The 23985-nt window shown below is 39.7% G+C and overlaps 1 protein-coding gene across 6 annotated transcripts in view; it reads left to right on the top strand.

The window, feature by feature from the left end:
- Nucleotides 1–23985, top strand: part of TEX14 (testis expressed 14, intercellular bridge forming factor) — a 311576-nt gene that overhangs the window by 207224 nt on the left and 80367 nt on the right. For 5 of the 6 annotated variants that reach the window (XM_033922951.1, XM_033922949.1, XM_033922947.1 and 2 more), the window contains 4 exons: nt 982–1082; nt 4365–4484; nt 7665–7770; nt 14217–14307. In XM_033922951.1, coding sequence (XP_033778842.1) covers nt 982–1082; nt 4365–4484; nt 7665–7770; nt 14217–14307 — 418 coding nt within the window. The remainder of the gene's footprint in view (nt 1–981; nt 1083–4364; nt 4485–7664; nt 7771–14216; nt 14308–23985) is intronic. The other variant, XM_033922948.1, reaches the window with a different exon arrangement.

Raw genomic sequence — 23985 nt, 5'->3', positions numbered from 1 at the left:
TGCACACATTTCAACTCCACTACTCGGAGGATAGTAAATTTGGCTAGTCAGAGCTCAGAAATCGATTCAAAACAAAATGATTAAATTATTCCCGCAACTGTCCAAATGGTGGGTTGTTTCATGGAGACCAAATGGAGGGAGGCATCAAGTCAAGCCTTAGAATGAGATTCTCCCACATGTAAGACTGTTCATGCTGGCTGTCCATAGAGAAAGCAAAGCTGCTTATCTGTTACTACACTTCTCCCTCGGTATTCGCAGGGGTTAGGTGCAGAGCCGGACCGCGAAGTGTAAAAAATCACGAATAACTTCTCGGCCGGCTCTGACCCACCCCCACCTCCCTCCTGTGTCTCCGGAACCTTACCTGGTGGTCTAGCGGTAAAGCGGTGGTCTAGCGGTGTAGTCTCAAGACTACAACTGGAGCTCACGGCAGCCATCTTGATGACGGCTCTGCATGGGGCAGGAGCATAGGAAGATCGCTTCTGCCCCGCTTCACAGCTAGATCACCAGGAAAGGTTCCGGGGAGGCTTGGACGGCTTAAAAATAGGCAAAAAAAGAAAATAGTTTTTTTTGAAAAAAAAAATCACGAATAACTGAATCTGCGGATACTGAAACTGCGGATTCGGAGGGAGAAGTGTAATGTTTTCCATGCTTAGCAAGATTAACAGTCCCATCTTCCATTTCACCTGCACAAAGTATTTAATCACCTCTTTACTCTGCATACCATTATCTTTAATATAGAATGAGGGCTGCTTATTTATTGTCTTCTGCAGACATACAGTCTTCTGGCTTATTAATGAGCTGATGCTCTGTAGGATACTGTGCATTGATATCATCCATATGTGGGACTTTTAATGCTGCATTAAGCTGCTTTGCAGTGCAGACATTCATGACACTGCAGGATTATAAAGCAGACACTACATAGTATTTCATTAATATTTTGGATTTTTGACTTTTTAAAAATTACATATTACAAAATGCCAGGTGAGAAATACCAGGCTCAGAAGGATTTCGAGCAAGTGGAGCAGATGTTGAACTTTCCAACGACTTTAGGAAGAGCTCCTGGAACTTCGAATGCTTGCTGGGTATGTAGACTTCAAAATGTATTTACCATGCTATGATACAAACTTGTAATTATAAGTAAATTTCTGTATTACTAAACAGGATGAATCAGCTACATGTAATCTGATATTCTGTTACATCCCTTCCGGATTCCATATGCTAGGTGTTCAAACCCAACTCGCAGCCTGGGTGTTGCAGAAATCCACATCTTTTCTGAACACATGCTCCACCCACTTTGCCTGAGAGTTAGTAAATAATCCCAGTTTCATTTTTGCAAGTAGTCCATGCAGAAGTCTTTTGCAGTTGCTCTGCTCCTTTCTTTGGAGATGCCAGACTCCCTAGTCATGTTTGTCTTCTGTGGTCCCGCTCCCGGTGCTTCAGCCGTGAACACAGAACAAAAATATTTGTTAAGCAATTCAGCCTTTTCTTTATCAGCTTCTACACATTGCACCCCTTCACTTTTGAGTCTCACAATGCCACTTTTGTACTTCTTCCTATCACTGATATATCTAAAAAAATGTTTTGTCTCCCTGTTTTACTGTATCAGCTATTTTTCCTTCCATTTGTAAGTTTGCTTTCCTGACTTCTCGACCAGCCTCTCTTAACTTTTATAGATATTTTTGCCTGTCTTCTTCTTTCTGCGATATTTTGAACTTTATGAAAGCTAATCTCTTATTCCTTACATTCTCAGCTACTACTATTGAAAACCAAAGCAGCCTTCTTTTCCTCTTCCTTTTACTTACTTGCCTCACAAAAAGATTTGTCATCCTTACAATAAATCCTTTCAGTTTTGCCCACTGCATTTCTACGCCTTTGAGACATTCCCATCCAGACAACAATTCCTTGATGCAATCCCCCATCCGAACAAAGTTAGTTGGGTTTTTTTTAAGTCTAGAACCTTTACTTAGAATGAGCCCTCTCTATACCCATCTTAATATTAAACTGTACCATGCAGTAATTTCTGGATGCCAGATGATCACCCACTGGAACATAATAATAATAATAACAACAGTTTATATACCGCAGGACCGTGAAGTTCTATGCGGTTTACAATTATTAGAAATGTTACAGATTAGAAATGTTACAGATTAAATGTAATAACCAAAGTACAGACTTAATTATTGATAGTTCTAGCGATCATTTGTTGAGGACTGAGATTGTATAGGTTGGTTTCCTAAGTATTTCAGGAACAGATGTGTTTTTAGGCATTTCCTGAATTCCACATAGATAGTGGGCACAAGCAATTGTTCAAGGTCTTTACCCCATAGTGCTGCTTGATGTGCGAGAAGATGTTGGTGATGACTTTTAAATTTACAGCCTCTGACCAGTGGAGAGACAAAGTTCGGATATGAGCTTCGTTTGTGTCTGTTGGTTGTGAAAGAGAAAAGGTGGCTGAGGGAAGAACATCAGAAACACTTTCCTCATTTGTAAGCACTAAGTCCAGTATGATCCCCATCCTGCTTGGGTTCTATTACCAACTGCAAAATTATTATGGGGGTGGGGTTTGGGGTTGAGCTTGCACAAGTCTGTGGTGGAGCTTAGGCAGGTCTAGGGTGGAGTTTATGGCCCTCCCCCAAACAAGAAAGCATTCCGCTGCCTACGGGCATATTCAATCTTTATTTGAGAGTGAATCTAAAGGGATGATGATATGCGTAGTGTAGCAGAGTACTCTCCCAAATCCTAGGAGCATTCTCCTTTTTTGATTTTTGTTAGAGTAATGGCTAAGGCCATTCCCACTATGTTGCAGGATAGGGGAAAGCCCAGAGTACCTGGATGCTCTAAAACAGGTGTCAATACAACCTCCGCCCTCCCTACCAAACTAATAATCCCAACCTCGCCTCCCTCCCTACCCTTCCTCCCCTCTTCCCCGGTTGGCAACCCCCCTTGCAACAGCTATTGGATCATTTTGTAATTGTCACTGGTTTATACCATACACTTGTTAACTAATTCTCTGCACCTTCATTGCATAAATTGCCCTGAACTGTTTTCTGATATGCTGTAACTTCGCTGTAAATGTACAGTCTCTTAACCTGTAAACCGCTCTGAACTGTTTTGTGGTATTGCGATATACAAAAATAAAGTTATTATTATTATTATTATAAACTTCAATAGATTTATCTACTAAACCTAAGACTATACACAGTCACACATAGAGCCTTAGGGTAATTCACTCTCAGACCTCAGCAATGCAGCCAGTATGCACATTAAACTTTTTTACATACGGCACATCAGCACCAGAATCGTCATTGGTCTCATTTAATAAATATAAATTGTTAGAATAATAATTTAGAGTAAAAAAATACTTTTAGAGTTAAATTGTACTCATCTTAGTCTACGTGGAAGTGGGGTCACTCTGACATAGAACTATGTTTTGCCTATATTAGGCTTTATCAAGGAAATCCCCCTTTAACTCAGCAGATACATATTCTCCGCGTCAGGTAGCTTTAGACCCCTAAAACAGGTGTGACAGTATCTTTTATTTATTTTATTTATTAATTACATGTATATTCTGCTCTATCAATTTGTTTTTAGGCGAATTATAGATAAACATACACATTTGCATAGTACAACACAATTTTAAACACTGTTTAAAAATGCGGTATATTCAGCTTCATCATATTCCAACTAATTACCACATGTTCATGCTCTTCCACCCATTCAACTTCTGCCATCAAATAAAATTTTCTCCCAAACCCTCAGAAGCTATACCCATTCCTAAATAAGAATGTTTTCAGTAAAACTTTAAAAGCTTTAAGATCCAGTGCTACCCAAATATGTTCAGAAAGCATATTCCACCACTGAGGCCCCCTAACATAAAAAATAGAGTTTTTGCATTCTTCTAAGTAAATCAGTTGAAAAGAGGGAGCATCAAACATGTTAGATCCAGATGATCGCAATACTCTTTCAGGTTGGTGAATATGCAAAGTTGCTGCTAACTTCGGTAACATCTTACCAACCAATTCTTTAAACGCAAACATCAGTATTTTTTTATATCGAATATGATGCTCTACTAATCAGTGAAGAGCCATCAAAACTGGTGTTATGTGATCATACCTGGATATTCCATAAACTACCTAGTAACAGAATTTTGAACAGTTTGAAGAAATTTAAGATACTTTCTAGGCACCCCTGCCCTTTTGTGTATATCCTCTCTACAGGAAGGTGTAAGAAATATACTCATTATACTTCCAATGAGTAAGAAGGCAGATATGAACTATTATGACCAGATGGCTGAGGGAAGAACAAAATAACTACATCCTTATAAATGTTTCAGCGTGAATAAATCTTTTTTTAACTTTTCATAGGAACATGATACGGTGTCTAACTTTACAGAGCATTGCACTATGGATGAAACAGATGAATTTGTCACACCTGATCCTGATATTTGTTCCCTCAGCTCTAGTATACAAAATTTTTGGCAGGAGGTAAGAACTACCAAATGGTTACAAATGCTAGAACAATGGCTAGTGCAAGAGTGAACCATGTGTTATCCCCATGTGTGATCCCTAGCCATGTGTGATCCCCAACTTTCTCTTCTCTTTCTCCCTATATCAAAATTTCTCAGTCTATGTTACCTCTAAGGATTGAGCAAAAATTGTTCTGTGTGAACAGAAACTTGATATGAGCGACAAAATTTCCATTACATGACCCCCTATCCTTCTATCCAGTGTCTCTCGTCTACCCCTTTTCCACCTGGGTTCCCTTTTTCTCTCCTTATCCTTTCATTTAGCATGACTCCCTCTCTCTCCTATTCTAGTTTCTGTTCGCTTCCTCTCCATTTTGTTTTGTTTCATTATTCTAGTTTCTGGTTGGTGATTTATTCATTGTATCCATGGCTTTGTTTTATCCCTTTGTCCCACCCTTTTCTTTTTAACATAATGTTCATGCGTCTATACGTTTAATATTAAAAATGTCATTTTACATTATGTGAGCTCTCTCCCGGGGGGCTCCCTGGGCGAGGACTTTGGGATCCGTCTCTGTGCTTTTTTGACAGCTGAGCAAGACACTAGGGTCTCGATTTCATATTTTCATAGCCAGATTATGGCCCTTCGCCTGCCTAGAGTTTTTCCCGGGGTTTTGGACGCTTGGCAGCGTGATTTGGGCAGGGATTTGGGGGGCACTTTTTTGTTAAAGGTGTTGAAGAGCACAGCTAGACTGCTCTATAGTGCTGAATGTCACTATCGCACAGTCTTGCGGGCTTATGTTTCCCAAAGTCAGGCGTACTATATGGGCTGTACTGACTCTCAACTCTGTGTCTGTTTCTGTGGAGGTTAACTCTTACTTTCATGGTATTTGGAGTTGTGTGGGGATTCAGGCCTTTTGGAAGGCGCTGGCTTCCTTCTTACAGGACCTATTGCAGGTTCCTGTGCCTGTCCTGGTGCTTCCTATGTTATTTGCTCATTTTTCTCTCTTCTCTGTGTACACTTCTTCAGAAAAACTGTTTCTTAGTAAGTGTTTCATTCTGGGGAAGAAATGTATCTTATGTTGTTGGCTCTCTCCTGAGCCCCCTTCCTTTTGGCTTTGGCGGAATCGACTTCATGAACTTATGGGCTGGGAGGCCCGTTTGGCATGTTCTTCTCGTCACCGGAGCAGAGACTTTATCAACACTTGGACTCTCTACTTGAACATTTTGTCCCCTGCGAGTCGTAGCCATATCCTGAATAGACTCCAGATGTAATGGCATATCTCTATTTGACGTATCTCCTCCCTCTGTTTGGGTGTTGGGGTATATTTTTCTTGATGGTGGTGGGGGGGGAAGGGGGGAGGGTGGGGTTCTGTCTGGGGGGGATGGGATATTGATCTGGATCGTGGAGGACATCAGAGTCCAGTCCTCCACGGTAGTTGGTTGTTATTGTAACCCTTGTTTTCTGTTAAGGTTATACCTGCTGTTATCATTGCTCAATAAAAAGATTTACACATAAAAATGTCATTTTATATATGTTATGTTTCATTAGTATATCTAAATCAATTAGATTATTTATGGTTATACTTTTTTGATGGTTTTATATGTTATGATTAATAAAAATGTATTAATGTTTATATACCTGTCTTTTCATTATGATGTGAGTATTGATCATTTTGATATTATTGATGATTTTATTTTATTTTAATTTATTATATGTTTAAATATTCTTATGCTCTCTTTCTGTCTTTTTCTTTGTATTGGATTTCTCACATCATGCAGCATTATGGGGTAAAGATCTGGAACAATTGCTTATGCCTACTACTTATGGGGAAACACCTAAAAACATATCTGTTCCTGAAGTATTTAGGCAACTGACCTGTACAATCTTATTCCACAATAATTGATCTCTAGAGCTGTTAATCACTAGCTTTTAACTTTGTTAATTCTACTCAATTTGTAGCATCTTTTAATCATTGTAAACCGCATAGAACTTCATGGTCCTGTGGTATATAAACTGTTATTATTATTATTTCTGTACTTTCCAAAGACCCCTGAGGAAGGGGGTAATATATTTTCTAATAGTCATTGATCGATCACAAGTGCTGTTTATGATATTAATTGTATGTATAATTTAAAACACTTTGTCTTTGTTCTCAAATTAGGGTGGGAGGGAGGGAGAGGGGGATAATATTTTGTAGTATTCTTTGATCGATTGTAAGTGCTGTTTGTGATGTTAATTGTATGTATATTTGAATGTACTCTTCTAGAATTGAAAATTAATAAAGATTTATAAAAAAAGGAAAAATAGTACACTTTAGAAATCTTTTTGCTTCCATAGCCTGCAGTGGAGAAACCCAATTAGTCCATCCTGACCTTCAGGGTCAAGGAAATAAAATTCTTCTGATCTTTGAAGTGTCAATATTCCCATATAAATCATAACTATACTTTTCCAAACTAATGAGCTAAAGGATAATACTTTCTTGTTATAATGAAATCACGCACAGGTATTTGTTGATCCTTGCCCCAAAATAATTTCAAGGGTACCACTAATGGCTATAGATGAGGCAAACCCAGGTGTTCAAGATGGGGGCAAAAAGCACCCAAATATCCCATCATTTTGACAATCTAGGCCACATGCCCAGAAAATAGCTATACCTTATCTAACGGGACAAAAATCTAGCTAAGGACCTTAGGTCTATATTCTAGGACCTAATTAAAGAGAATGGCCTATGCCAAGAGAACATGATGATTGAAGAAAGGCAGAATAGAAGTCAGACAGGCCCAAGAAGTTAATTGGAAGACCAAAGAGAAATAGGTCTGCAGTCTTGTCTAGTTGGCAAACATATTTGTGCACAATTTCTGTGAATATTTCCATCCATCTACCTTAGGGATTAACCCTTTCTCTCTCTGTTTGCTCATCAGTGTTTCAGCTTGCCAGGCCTAGTGCATGTATCTAAAAATTAAAGACTGCTTATATTGTTTGTTAAGCTCCAAGCACTCACAGTGCCATCAAGTTCTCCTCTTTTCTGTTGGGGTAGACACCATCAACGCATTTCCCCCTCTAAATTGGGAGGAAGGGCATCGAGTACAGGGTGAATGTGCATGTTAATTTAGAAGTTGAATACCAAAGGTGTTGGTGCCAAATTTTCTATTGTTGAGCATCTATTTTATTAAACTTTTTGTTTTTTTATGTTTATAGAGCTTGATTTCTGATTCTGAAGAAGAGGTGGAAATAGCAGAAAAAATCTGTATACCAAAAGAGACTTTTGTAGTTTACAGCACAACCTCTCCTGTAGCAAGGGCAGGTAAACAGTGCTGTTAAATCAATCTTTGATTGGAGCAAAGTAAATAAGAAAAAAATTATTCCTTTATAAGATATCAGGGCTCAAGACACCAGTTGTGCTGATATATTTTTTTTTCCAATTCTTTATTCATTTTTCCATTTTCCACCAAGTATACAATATTACATAAATTGAATCATACACATCACTTGAAATTCTTTCTAATATCATCTAAATACATAAATTTACCCTCTCCCCCCCACCCTCCCTTTTCACAGATATTATAATCTAAATTCAATATACATATGCTATATTCACAAATATTGATTAAACCTATATTATAACTATATACCCCCTCCCATAATTATAATTATACTTTCTATAATGTTCTAGATTTGCCAGGTCCAGCTTTTAAATCAGATTCAGTAAATCCTTTTTTTTTTTTTTAATTCTTTATTCATTTTCAATCTTACATCAAGTGTACAAACAGTGAAACAATACAATTAAACACATCACTTGACAATCTTTCTAATTTATCTTACAATACATAAAATTACCACCCTCCCCTCCCATCATTCCTCTATTATTTTCCCAATATGAATATTAAAAAATATACCTCCCCCCTCCCAAACATTAGACGGTGTAAATTTCAATAGAAAATGGTGTTTACTCATTACAATAAGAAGTTAATTCAGTAAATCCTTTCATTTTTCATCAGAAAGCTAAATTAAGTCACAAAAGTGGGTGATGTCACTGCACAGCACCAGGATGGAGCAATTCTCCCAAAGTTCAGAACTAAGGCCCAGATGCACTAAAGCCAGTGATCATTGCTAAACCTGTTTTGACAGCTTTAACGACAATCACATTTGCTGACCCAATGCAGAAAAAGGCTCACCGCATGGTTTTCTGCATGATTGCTTATTCTCCGATCTGACAATGCAAATAACCTCATTAATATTGAAATGCCATGTAAACTAGTAGAGCGATTGATGCTCTAACATGACTTCCCGATGCACAAAAAAAAAAGTGATTGCTTTTAACGATCCAAAAAAAGCGACTGGTCAAGACCAGTCACTTACCATAGTTGTAGGCACAGATGCTGTGCATGTTACACATGCACAATATCTGCTCCATAAAAAAAATAAAAAAAAGCACCCCCCTTGGCTGATGCTGCCCTCCCTGATGTCAACCCAACAACTCAGCACTGGGACCCAACCCCCCCCACGCAGCAGCGAAAACGGCAGGAGGTATGCCAACCCTCATGCATGAGAAAAAATGGCAGAAGGGTTGCCCACTTCCTCCTGCCATGCCAATCACCTCTCCTCATGGCAGTGAAACAGCAGGAGGGATGCCCACTCCCTCCTGCTACCGAAAGCCCACTCCGGCACCAGGTGCTACCACTCTCCCCCCTCTCCAAAAAATAAAGGCAGGCATGGGGGGGGGAGGCGGGCGGTTTGTGGTGATGGTTCATCAGGGAGAGCCGTCATTGGTGGGGGGGTGGTGCTTTTTTTTAATGGGACACATATTGTGTGTCTGTAACATGCACAGCATCTGTGCCCATTAAAAAAAAAGAAAGGTGATAAAAAGGTTTCCTGCCCCGAACAGTTGATTGGCAGGAAGCTGCTTTCAGGGCTTCCTCTGCCTCTCAAGTTGTTCGGGCTTGCTCTGCCAGCTCTACGCATGTGCGAGAGTTGCTCTCACAGCTTTCATCGGACAGCAAAGTCGGGGATTAGAATGAACATCAGCTTGCATCATTTACATAGCTCTTTCTTTTATTTTTTATTTTTTTTAAATTTTTATTTATAAAATTTTCATTCTTACAATAAATGAATAGCATAATATTTAGTTTATAATAATTATAGTTGTATGTACAATATCACATCATATATATTGAATCCCTTTCCCCTGTTATTTGTTTTTTCATTTTTCCTCATATTAATTTCTATATTTCCCTCCCTAACCCTATATTATTATTATCAATGTGTTAAGATATCTGATCTTTAGAATATTTTGTCAATGGATCCCATATTTTCTTAAAATTTTTTATATTTCCTTGTTGTAATGCCAATATTTTCTCCATTTTGTATATGTGACACACCGAGTTCCACCAGAATGTATAATTTAGCTTGGTATAATCCTTCCAATTTTGTGTGATTTGCTGCATGGCAACTCCTGTCAATATTAAAAGCAATTTGTTATTGTTTGCTGATATTGGACTTTGTGTTCTCATTGCAGTACCAAATAATATGGTATCATATGAGAGACCAATATGATTTTCTAGTAATATGTTAATTTGGGGCCAAATTAAATTCCAAAAGGCTTTTATGCAAGGACAAAAAAAAATTAAATGATCTAATGTCCCTACTTCTATTTTACAATGCCAGCATCTATTAGATCTAGTATTATCTATTTTTTGCAAGCGCGTCGGGGTCCATAACACTCTATGTAATAAAAATATCCATGTTTGACTCATAGATGCTGACTTTGTTAATCTTAATCTCCAGGACCAGAATCTTGGCCATTGAGATGCAGAAATTGTCTGTCCAATCTCAATGCTCCAAATATCCCTAAGTCCAGTTTTCTTTTTTTTATTTAGAAATCCATATATTAATTTATACCATTTTGCGGCTTGGTGTCCCAAGAAATCCGCCTGGAAACATAAAACTTGCAAACTATATTGGGTATTAAGATCTTTCCATTCAGGGAACCCTACCTGAATGGCTTGCTTCAATTGCATCCATTTAAAATATTGTGTTTTATTTAGTCCAAATTTATTTTGCAATTGTGAAAAACTAAGCAAGGAACCTTCTGATATGACATCATTCAATGTTCTTATTCCTGCATTTATCCATTGTTTCCAGACGATTTTAAATCTGCCAATTCTGATCCTGGAGTTTACCCATATTGATTGATTTAGAGATTTAGCTATTGGTTCTGGTGATAGGTTACTTATGTATCTCAATGTTTTCCAAGTATCTAAAAAGATTCTGTTATCTTTATATCTCCTAGGCATTGTTATGGTAATTAGATGTTCTGGATATAAAGGGAACAGGAGCTGCCATTCTAAATACAACCAATCTGGTACATTTTCCATGAGATCTGGGAGGATCCAATACATACCCTGTCTTAAAATATAGGCTTGATGATACCTATAAAAATTTGGAAAATTTACCCCCCCCTTCCACAATTGGTCTTTGTAATGATACTAAAGCGATTCTTGGTCTTTTCCCAAACCAAACAAATTTTGTAAGAATATTGTTAAGTTTTTTATAAAATGACCCCTGAAAAAATATTGGTATCATACTCATTTGATAACAAACCACAGGCAATACCATCATTTTAATTGTTTGAATTCTTCCCCACCAAGAAAGATGTAATGGATTCCATTGCTCACACATTTCTGTTATTTTTTTCAATAAAAGTTTTTCATTCTCTTTGACTGTGTCTTCAATTGTATTTTTGATCATAATTCCTAAGTATTTTATTCCATCTTCTTTCCAAATAAATGAATATGGGTCAAATAGTCCTTTCGTACAATGAACATTAATTGGGAGGACTTCAGATTTGCTCCAATTAATTTTATATCCAGAAAAAGTGCCGAATTTCTCTAATAAATTAAGTATACATGGAATAGTAGTATCCGGTTCTCTTAAATATAATAAAATATCATCTGCATATGCAGAAAGTTTAAATTCCCAGTTGGAAAACGTGATTCCCTTTATCTCCTTAGTCTTATTTATTGCAATTAATAAAGGTTCTAGGACAATATCAAAAAGTAATGGAGACAAAGGGCATCCTTGTCTAACTCCCCTATGCAAATTAAATCTAGTTGATAAATTATTATTAATATATAATCTTGCACCAGGAGAGCTATACAATGTCTGGATCATTTTAATAAAACCGGAGCCTATACCAAACCATTGTAAAGCTTGATACATAAAATTCCATTCCACTCTATCAAAAGCTTTTTCTGCATCTAAAGATATTAGAAAAGCTGGATCATTTATATTTTTTGCTAAATTTAATGAGTGGAATGCTAGTCTAGTATTATTTGATGAATGTCTTTTAGCAATAAATCCTGTTTGATGTACATCTATAATGAAAGGAAGAGCTTTTGCCAATCTAAGTGCTAATACTTTAGCCATTAACTTATTATCCACATTTAATAACGAAATAGGCCTGTAATTTGAAACCAGAGTAGGATCTTTGTTTGGTTTTGGTAAGACTATAATTATCGATTCTGCCATAGTACCTGAAATATTTTCATTCTTTATTTGATATTGATATAAATTTAACAGATGTGGTAAAATGATATTTTGAAATGATTTATAAAATTCAACAGTATACCCATCTCCACCTGGAGCAGATCCAACTCTAAGAAACTTCAATGCTGTTTCTATTTCTTTTAAAGATATAGGATCTTCTAAACTTCCTTTTATATGATCCGGAATATTAGGTCCAAGAAAGGAATTTAATATCTTTTGTGCTGGTATGTGTGTTACCTTGTATATCTTTTATTGCAATAATCTTAGATTTTCTTTTCTTTGCTTTAAGAAAATTTGCTAATAATTTTCCCGCTTTATTTGAGTTGCCATAATATTGTACTTGTTTATTGAAAATGTTTTTTCTCACATATTGAGAAGAAATCTCATTATATTTAACTTTTACTTTTAACAACTCTTGTAATGTATTGTTTTCCCATTTTTTAATTAATTTATTTTCTAATAATTTAATTTGTTTTTCCATATCTTCATATTGTTTTTTAAGTTGTTTTTTAATAAAAGCTGAATAAGAAATAATATTTCCTCTCATTGTTGCTTTAAAAGCATCCCATAAAATTTCTATATTAATGTCATCTGAAGAATTAAGTTGAAAGAATTCTTGCATTTTTACTTTAAGATCTTCTAAGAATTTCGAATCTGCTAATAAATCATTATTAAATCTCCATATTGAATTAAATTGATCAATATTATAATTCTTAAGGTTAATCCACACACCAGCATGATCTGAAATTATAATTAGATCTATAACTGCTTTTGATACACGCTGCGCTATGTTATTAGTTACAAATATATAATCAATTCTTGAAAAAGATTTATGGACCTGAGAACAAAAAGAATATTCTCGATCATTAAAATGAAGGATACGCCATATATCTATTAAATTACAAGATTGTATTAAATTATCTAGTCCTAAAGATTTTATGATTTTACTTGGTTTCTTGTCCACAATTGGATCCATTATAGCATTGAAATCTCCAGCTACTACTAAGTTAGAAGTAGCCAGTGGTAGTAATATCTGTTGAATTTGATTAAAAAACTCCATTTGGTTCGAATTAGGAGCATAAAGATTAAATAAATCCAGGGTTGTATTTCCCAGATCCATTTTAATATGTATCCATCTTCCTGAAGAGTCAGAATTTATTAATTTAAAATCAGCTTTGCATTTCTTATTTATTATTATCGCTACCCCTGCTTTCTTCCCTATTGCCGGTGAATAAAAACATTTTGATATCCATCCTTCTGTTAGCTTCCTAGATTCAGTGTCCGAAAGGTGTGTCTCTTATAGGAAATAAATATCTGCGTTTTGCTTATGGAGAAAACCTAATAATTTTTTTCTTTTTATAGGATGATTTAAGCCATTGACATTAATTGAAAAAATTTTAATATCCATTTACTTTTGTAATTAAAATTTGACATGAAATCATATGATTATTATTTTCAGATATCCACACATTGTAATAATATATTTTCCCCATTCTCTTTCTTCCCCTCTTCCCTCCCTCCCCTCCCTTCCCCCCCAATATTAACTGTGTATGCTTGGCAACACGCATCTTAGGTCAGGTATCAAAACACTCCACAAAAGTCCATTTCCTGTTAAGATTCAGATATAAGTCACAAATATATCAAATATTACTAAATAACATTAACAATCCATATAATATTTAAACATTTTGCCTTTTTTTTTTTTTTCCCAATGTTAAATTTAATCTTTTCAAATATTATTTTCTGTATCATTTTCATATTTTATAACTATTAGTATATCTTATTAATTCAAATAATATGAAAAATATTGTAAATTTTTTTTTTAATAAAATTCATATATATCACCTTTATATTTTCTAATTCTATTTCTTTATAATATTTTTAAGTAATATATAAGTTTATGAATATATTCTAGATCCTTATATTTCTTTTAAACTTATATATTATACATAGCTCTTTCTGAATCGGCCAAAAAAATCAGATCGGTGCAGACCCACACAGTCTTACAATTCTCTTAGTGCATCTAGGCCTGAGAGGACTCATGGACATGCTGAGAAAAACATTTTAAATTGTATTGAGCACTGAAAGAACTGGTACATGCTGACACTGTCAGATTATATCACCCACTTGTGACTAATCTTTTTTTGTTCACTACATAGAACCCCTGTTATAGGTAAGCAACTTTGCTTTATATTTTTTCTTTAGGAGAAAAACAAGCATTCTGTGAAGAGGAAACTAAAAATCTTGACAGTCTCTCAGCAAACATCGATAAGCTTAACTTCACACCTGTAGCCAGGTAATTCTGCCCACTTCTTATGAAAATTTATATTTTTAAATGAGGTTAGCGATATATAAAGATCCTATCACTTTTCTCAATGCTGAATAAATTTGGTTTTAAAGGGTACTTTTCTGATTTATGTACTGTAAGAAGAAAGTAAAAGTGCTACTTAACAAGATTTATGATGCCTTTTAATGTTTGAGGTGTATTTTAATCCACTGAGTTAATGAACTGGTAAAGAAGATAAAAAGGGGACTATATGACTTTAATTAAGTTGCAGTTATAACAGTCCTCACTTGATTTAAGAAGTAAGTTGTAGTAGCTGAATGACATATATCACACATTTTGTGTGTGTGTGTGTGTGTGGGGGGGGGGGGTTATTTAGATGGATGATACTTGCTCTAATGCTGGAACTATTGTGAGGTCAAGTTCCAAATATGTATGCTAAATAAGTTTAGCATTCCTTTTTCATCAGCTGGTAACTTACATATCTTTCTTTTGGTAACTGTGTACCAACATGTTTGTAGGGCTGTTCGCATTTTTGTCATCACCAGATACCATTCTTTCATGCAATTCTTTTGCCTTTGTTTGTGTAATGAATTTATAGAGGTTTGTACTCCTGAATACAATATATTGCAAAAGGTTCAATGAATATACTTGTAGGTATGTACTGATTCAGGTAACCTATTCTTTTCCACTCCTCTTTCTCTGAGTATATATGCATGTCTGTGATATACTCATATGTGTGTCTGTGCCTGCATTCATGTTTGAAGAAAATTGCACTGGCTGGGAGGTAAATGTTTTCTCCTTTGACAAGCTAAAAAAGCAATCATACTTTTCCCAAGGTCAAGCAGGATATGTCGGGAACAAGTGAGTGCCAAACTTGGATTTCTGCTCTTCTAGAACCCAGAAACACCTAGAAGATTTCTGAATATGTGCGAGATCATCTGCCTTGATGTTTCTACTTTAGTTTCCTCAGTCTGTTTCATCTGCCTAGCTGCCAGAAGGGCTATACCACTCTACAGCAATGGTCTTCACTAATATTTAAGTCAGGGTCAATTTGAAGCCAAAAGAGCTTAAATAGAGCGACCAAATGTCTTCCCATGCAGGGCCAGACGTTGTTGACAAGCATGTGTCAACGACATCCATCCCTACCAGCCCGCTTTCAAACTTTTCAGTAAGGGTATCCTCAAAGAGGACAACATTTCCACATAATGTTGATGCCTGCTCAAAATGTACAAAAATGTTGCTATGTACTTTTGCTAAATGCCTTTCATGCAGAAAATTCTAGCAGAAAGCAACCCATCAATAAACAAATGCAGCATTCAAACTCTTCAAGCAAGGGAATGACTCACAACTCAGTACCAATTTCACAAGGCATCCTCAATCTGACATTGGTGCCATTAGCAGGGAGGGACAATCCAGCATCTGTGCTGCAGCTCTGAAACAGCGCCAAAGATGACCACGCCCTCAAACTCCCCTGTGACACAGAGATTAGCCACACCTCTAAACCACCTTATAACAAGAGTAACTGCACTCTGACAGTTCAGAGAGTAGTCATGCCTCCAAGCAAAAGCTCAGTACAGACTGCTCAACTGTCAAACAAGATATGCCACACCATAAAGAACATATGTGGGATACAAGTTCATCCACATGAAACAACAATATTTTTGTAGGATACAAGTTCATCCATATGAAGCAACAATAGTGTGAACCCAACACGGTCCATGTTTCAGCTGTAACAGCTTTCTTCAGGGGTCTCGAGTGTTGGGGGTAGGTCATGGGTTCGGGGGAGGGGGGCCTTCAGGCAGGAGGGAGTGGGCATCCCTCCGGCCTATCGCGACAGGGATATTCACCCTCCCAATCAGCTGAGCCAGCCGGACTCCCTGAAGCTGCAGCTTCTGGGGAGCACTGCTGGCTCAGCTGATTGGGGATAACTTCCCTTGCTGCAATCAGCTTATGGCTGCTGCAGTCTGACTTTAGGATCCTGCAGCGGCGTAGATAGATGGCTGAAATGAAGGCCAGGCTTTTCCTGGCTTACATTTTCAGCCACCTATCTTGCTGTGAATTTTGACTATGTAGCCGCTTTAGCATGCCTAATGCTACTTCTGGCATTGGCTATGCTTACTTTGGCATTCCGCGGCCTAAAGTGGCTACCTAGCTGCAGTGTCAGCCGCCTTTCATTCAGGCATTGGTAGGCACTTCAACACTGCCATTTTATGCCATTTCTGACGGCGTTTTTCAATTAACTTAGGCATTGGCAGGACGCCTACTGACGTCTAAGTTTAGGCGCTGGTCATAGAATTTCCCTGTTAATGTGTGGTAATGTGGTAGCTTTAACTGATTAGCATAGAGCATACCCACTTTCCACCCCCAGACCCATCCCCCAGTTCTAAGAAATAAATGTTATTTTTAGCATGTGGGTAATGCACGCTGATCCCAACATTACCATGGGATGCCTGAGCACACTCAGCAGCAAAGCATTTTTACTGTGGTAGGCATGCATTAGTGCTCACTGCAACTTAGTAAAAGAACCCTTTAATTTGTTAAATGCTGTGAGAGTGGCTATTAGGACTGGATGAGAGATGTATTTTTGGAAAAAACTGCAGGAATGGTGTACAAGATGCCAAGTCTTTAATAAACTTTTGCTTTCATATCCAAACTGCGAAGGAGTTTACCCAGCCTGTTCAGCTGTTCACAACATCGCTATTTCCAGTTGTTATCCATAAGGTTCCCCAGTATATGATATTTTTTGGGACTCCTGAGGAAGGAGTGTTTCTTCAAAACACGGACTGTGTCGGGTCCAGGTTCTCCAACCTTTTTGGATACAAACTGTTTCATGTTCATTTTAATGTTTGTTTATTAAAGACTTGGCGTCTTGTACACCATTCCTGCAGTTTTTTCCTTTATTCCCTGTTTGACATATCACTGTAGATTTTTTTTGTTTGTTTTTGCCTTTGAGAGATGTATTTATGACATATTTGCTTAAATGTATAAGGGAACCCAAGTGGAAAGCAGAAAGAGGGAAAAGAAACCATTGGCCACCTTGACTAAGAATAAAAGCATTATGGGTAATTGACGATCTTAAAAGTTATATTCTACCATGATGATTGGAAAACTTAGTTTTCTCACAGCAATGTGAGGTGTTTTCATAGTCCATAGAAAATTTAGGAGAATTCTATAAACCTGTTTATAGAAATTGAGGGAAGTTTACTGGTAACATACTTATTATGACACGAGACATCACTGATAGGATCGAGAGGATCCTGGACGGAGCAGAGACAGAGGAGACTGCGGTGATAATCCACGTCGGAACGAATGATGTGAGCCGGAGGAACTTCAGCATGGCCACACTGACTGACCAGTTCAGGGTCTTGGGACGAAAGCTGAAGCGGAGTACCCGGAGGATAGCATTCTCAGAGATCCTGCCTGTACCGAGAGCAGATGCAAAGAGACAGGCAGACCTCCAGGCTGTGAATGCATGGTTGAGGAGATGGTGCCAGGAGGAGGGCTTCCACTTTGTGAGGAACTGGACGTCCTTCTGGGGAAAGAGTAAGCTCTACCGGCGGGACGGCCTGCACCTGAGCACAGCGGGAACTAGACTACTGGCAGCCAATGTGAGGAAGGAGATCGAGAGGGCTTTAAACTGAGGAGAGGGGGAAAGCCGACAGCCGATCTGATGTTGACGCTTCGGACAACAGTATCCAGAACAGATGCTGAACGGGCTGACTGCAAGGAGGAAGTAGAGAGACCGGTGGATCTTATGATCAGACAGCGAGGGAAACACCAGGTAAGGGGAGCTTGCTGGGAGGAGACTAAGGGGCATGGAGTCACAAGGGGACTGGGTGGCACGAGGGCAAAAGCTGAGGGCAATATAGAGGTGCCACAAGGCGAGGGGGATCAAACAGAGGCTCAAGGGATGATAGCCCAGGAGTGGGCCGGTAGGGCTAGAAAACCCAGAGGAAAAGCGGGGAAGTGGGGTGGCGGGGATGTGGAGAAGCTGAAAGCTAAGAGGGTAAAGACTGAGGGCAAAGCAGAAGCACAGGGAACGGAAAAAATGCCCGAAATCCAAGAGCAAGTGGCCCAGGTAAATGCAAAGGTGGAAGAAAAACGACGGAACCTGAGGTGCTTATACGCAAACGCAAGAAGCCTCAAGGCCAAGATGGGTGAACTAGAAGTCGTGGCCAAGGGGGAGGACCTGGATATAATTGGAATTGTAGAAACCTGGTGGACAGAGGAAAATCAATGGGACGTGGTGCTGCCGGGGTACAAGCTTTATAGGAGGGACAGGACCCACAAGAAGGGAGGAGGCATAGCACTATATATAAAGGACTCTATCCACTCGGTCGGGATAGATATGGCAACAAAGGCAGAGGGGCTGGAATCACTATGGATCAAATTACCCGGAAACAAGGGTGTGGGCATAAAACTGGGGCTGTACTATCGACCACCTGGTGCGCCAGAGGGAGTCGGACACGACTTGGAAGCAGAATTGAGACAGGAATGCAGGACTGGAAGTGTAACAGTGATGGGGGACTTCAACTACCCGGGAATAGACTGGAGTACGGGTCACTCCAACTGCACTAGGGAGACAGGATTTGTAGAAACTGTGAAGGACTGCTTCATGGAGCAACTAGTCAAAGAACCGACGCGAGGGGGTACTACTCTTGACCTCATCCTAAACGGATTAGGGGGGCCTGCTAGAGGGATAGAAGTGGGAGGACCACTAGGCAATAGTGATCACAACACGATCAGATTCACATTAGAAAGAGAGACACCCATAGTAAGGAGGACCGCAACAACTGCACTGAATTTCAAGAAAGGGAACTATGTTGCTATGAGAGAAATGGTGGGGAGGAAGCTCAGAAACATCTTTAGGATGGAGACTGTGGGAAGCGCCTGGACCCTATTCAGGGACACCCTGCAGGAAGCACAGAGAATGTACGTCCCCAGTTTCAGGAAAGGCTGCAAGAACAAGCGATCAAAGGACCCAGTTTGGATGTCAACAGAAGTAAAGAGGGCGATAAAGGACAAAAAGGTATCCTTCCGGAGATGGAAAAAGGACCCAACGGAGGAAAATCACCAGACGCACAGGAAATGCCAAAAGGAATGCCACCGGGAGGTTAGAAAAGCAAAGGGGGAATACGAAGAGGGGCTGGCCAGAGAGGCGAAAAACTTCAAGGCATTCTTCAGTTACGTTAAGGGAAAGCGACCAGCGAGAGAGGAGGTGGGGCCGTTGGACGATGGGGATAGGAAGGGAGTGATTAAGGAGGATAAAGAGGTAGCTGAGAGGTTGAACACGTTCTTCTCGTCGGTTTTCACGAGTGAAGACACATCTAATATACCGGACTCAGAGGAGCTCATGAGTGGGGAACAGGCTGAAAAATTGGATCACATAGAGGTAAGTAAGAAGGATGTCCTCAAACAGATAGACAGGCTAAAATGCGGCAAATCACCGGGCCCGGACGGGATCCACCCAAGGGTTCTGAAGGAACTAAGACAAGAAATAGCGGGCACAATCCAGCATGTTTGCAACCTATCCTTGAAAACTGGTGAGGTACCAGAGGACTGGAAATTGGCGAATGTCACACCTATCTTCAAGAAGGGATCGAGGGGTGACCCCGGGAACTACAGGCCGGTGAGCCTGACTTCAATTATAGGGAAGATGGTGGAAGCTATGATCAAGGACGGCATTTGCGAGCACATCGAGAAAAATGACCTATTGAGAACAAGCCAGCACGGATTCTGTAAGGGAAGGTCGTGCCTAACGAACCTTCTGTACTTCTTTGAGGGAATAAGCAGTCGGGTGGACAATGGGGAACCCATAGACATCATTTACCTCGATTTTCAAAAGGCTTTCGACAAGGTGCCACATGAAAGGCTGCTTAAGAAGCTGTGGAACCACGGGGTGGGAGGGGATGTGCACAGATGGATCAAGCACTGGTTGTCGGGCAGACTGCAGAGGGTCGGAGTAAAGGGTCAATATTCTGACTGGCGGGGAGTCACGAGTGGTGTACCACAGGGGTCGGTGCTGGGGCCATTACTCTTTAACATATTTATCAATGACCTGGAAAAGGAGGCAAAGTGCGAGGTTATAAAATTTGCAGACGATACCAAACTGTGCGGCAGAGTTAGGACCAGGGAGGAGTGTGAGGACCTACAAAGAGACCTGGACAAGCTAGAAGACTGGGCAAACAAATGGCAAATGCGCTTTAACGTGGACAAATGCAAGGTCATGCATATAGGGAAAAAGAACCCGTTGTTCAACTACAAATTGGGGGGGGTATTGTTGGGAGACAGCAGACTTGAGAGAGACTTGGGTGTGCTGGTGGATGCATCACTGAAGCCATCTGCACAGTGCACAGCAGCCTTGAAAAAAGCCAACAGGATGCTTGGCATCATAAAGAAGGGCATAACAACCAGAACACGGGAAGTCATCATGCCATTGTATCGAGCGATGGTGCGTCCACATCTGGAATACTGCGTTCAGTATTGGTCGCCGCACCTCAAGAAGGACATGGCGGTACTTGAGAGAGTCCAAAGGAGAGCAACGAAAATGGTAAAAGGGCTGGAACACTGCCCATACGCCGAGAGGTTGGATAGGCTGGGGCTCTTCTCTCTGGAAAAGAGGAGGCTCAGGGGAGATATGATAGAGACCTTCAAGATCATGAGGGGCATAGAGAGGGTGGATAGGGACAGATTCTTCAGACTGAAGGGGACAACAGGTACGAGGGGGCATTCGGAGAAACTGAAGGGAGATAGGTTCAGAACAAACGCAAGGAAGTTTTTTTTCACCCAAAGGGTCGTGGACACTTGGAATGCGCTACCGGAGGAAGTGATCAGGCAGAATACGGTACAGGGATTCAAACAGGGATTGGACGGATTCCTGAAGGATAAAGGGATCGTGGGATACTGAGGGAGGAGCTGGGATGTAACACAAGTATAGAAAGCAAACCAGGTAATGAGTATAGAAACCAAACCAGGTCGTGCATGTGCAAGACCGGAGGGTTAGGACCTCGATAGGAAGACAGGACTTAAATGAGAAACCAAGGTGGCAAGGGAGCCCCTTCTGGTGATACAGACAGGTCGTGACCTGTTTGGGCCGCCGCGGGAGCGGACTGCTGGGCGGGATGGACCTGTGGTCTGACCCGGCAGAGGCACTGCTTATGTTCTTATGTTCTTATGTAGTTAACAGGGAGTGCTAAGGACATATTTATCATTTCTAGTCTTCCCCACCATCTTATAAAAAGAGGGAACCAATGAGAAATTGAGTTTTTTAATAATTTGAATAAGATTTATAATTTTTTGTTAATGAACATAAGAATTGCCGCTGCTGGGCCAAACCAGTGGTCCATCATGCCCAGCAGTCCGCTCCCACGACAGCCCTTAGGTCAAAGACCAGTGCCCTAACTAAGACTAGTCTTACCTGCGTACATTCTGTTTCAGCAGGAACTTGTCTAACTTTGTCTTGAATCCCTGGAGGGTGTTTTCCCCTATAACAGCCTCCGGAAGAGCATTCCAGTTTTCTACCACTCTGGGTGAAGAAGAACTTCCTTAAGTTTGTACGGAATCTATCCCCTTTTAACTTTAGAGAGTGCCCTCTCGTTCTCTCTACCTTGGAGAGAGTGAATAACCTGTCTTTATCTACTAAGTCTATTCCCTTCATTATCTTGAATAGAGTGACCAAAGTAAACCCCCTAGAAATTTAATAAAGGAATGCTGAATTTTGAAGGGGAATGAAGTTAAAATCTGGACTGTTAATATCATATAAAGGTAGACATTAATCTTGTATTCAGATATCTTGGAGAAGGAGATGAGTGACAGTAAGTGAGGAATTGAAGGAATAGTAGGTCATCTGCATATAATGAAGTTTTAATTTTACCAAATTTAAGGCCAGATATGAGTGAATTTTATCTAAGGGGCTCGTAATCGAAACAGAAATACATCTAAAATCCCCTCTATATTGGCACTCGGACAATTAATAAGACAAGTCGTCCAAGTGCCAATAACCGAAACGGATTTTAAATATATTTAAAAACAGCTTAGGCCTTTTCAGTCCTGCTGTATGCCCAGAGCTGAAAGGGGCGTTTTAGGAGGAGTGGTCAGGGCAGGATCTGGGCGGGACGTGGGCTGACCTAGACTTAGTCATACTGCAAGTATAACTGAAAGTGTAACAAGGCTTCCTGGACAGAACTTGTATGTTGTTACTTAGGCGATGTAAAAGCAGGTCTAAGTGCCCAGAAGGTATCCAAAGTGACCAGATAACCCCTGCAGATAACCCCCCCACACTCCCCCAGTGATCACTGACCCCCCACCATCACAAAACCATAAAAATCAGAATAAAAACGTACATGCCTGCCTCCAGATCATCAGCATCTGGCATAGGAAAGCCTAGTAGAGCAGCACAGAGGTGGTTTGAGTAGTCTGGGGCTATTTGGGTTGTAGGCAAGTGGGTCTAGTAGGTTTTGGGGGGCTCACCATGACCTATAAGGGAGTTCTGGTGAGATGTTTATATGACACCCTTTTTGTGAAGTTTGCAGCAGTGCCCTGTAAGGTGCCCCACTACTGTGTTGCCATGTCTGAGTGTCCAATCCATCACTTTGCTGGCCCCTCCCACTTCCAAAATGTCTTGTTCTAGGCGGTTTTGACTTGGACAAATTTTTGGACGAGAATGGGGTATAAAGATAGAAGACTTAGCGATCTGGCCGATCAAACGACTGGACATATAATTAGACGATTTTTGAAAAAAAGAAATATTTTGAACATATTTTTCAGGAATGGACTTTAGACATTGCCAACTTTGGGCGACTAGTGATTTAAGCCCAAAACGGACTTAGACGTATCTTTTGATTATGCCCATCCATAGGTTCAATGGCTAGATTAAATAAAAGGGGTTTTCAAGTCCGTCATTATATACGGTCATTGCCTGATACTCATTTGATGAACACTTGTCATGAGACTCTTTCTGAAATGTTCAGTTTTTCTGCACAGCAACTAATTTCACTTCGTTTCCATCATGTGGGCATTCGTGACAGTCAACCTGACCACAACTTTGATATTTTAGCAGAAACCTGGGCTGAGGACTTACAATGTACTCTTACTTCTTGTCAGATACAGCAGCTTGTCAAAACTTTGAGAAAAATATCTACAAATATTCAACACTGGGAACTGCAATTGAAGTTTATCCTTCGCCTTTACATCTCACCTATTCGAGCTTACAGGATGGGCATTTCTCAGAGTCATCACTGCCCTAAATGTTCCCAAGTGAATGCCTCCTTGGGCCATATGTTTTGGTCTTGCCCTGGTGTTCTTCAGTTTTGGCATCGTTTGGGATCTTACATTTCCGCTTTTTGGGGTCAGCGGTGGTCTCCGACCCCTAGAGCGCTTTTTGGATTCTATGATGTTGTCTCTCCAAAACCTAAAGGACTTTCAGCCTTTTTGGCTTGAGCCATATTGCTTGGTAAAAAGGCTATACTAATACAGTGGCTGGCTAGCGATGCCCCGACTTACAGTCAATGGAAATCATTGATGATCATCCAGGCCTCCTTGGAACGTAGACATTTCATTGATCTCGACTTGGGACCGGGGCGCAGATTTACTGTGATTTGGGAGCGATTTTGGATGACCCTTACCTCGGTGGCCCAGAATAGACTCTTGAACTCATAATTGCTTTATTCTGCACTATTTTTCTCTCCA

This window comes from Geotrypetes seraphini, chromosome 15 (assembly GCF_902459505.1).
Source record: "Geotrypetes seraphini chromosome 15, aGeoSer1.1, whole genome shotgun sequence".
NCBI lineage: Eukaryota > Metazoa > Chordata > Amphibia > Gymnophiona > Dermophiidae > Geotrypetes > Geotrypetes seraphini.
Note: the sequence above shows the minus strand (reverse complement) of the source record. Positions and strands in the feature narration are given on the sequence as shown.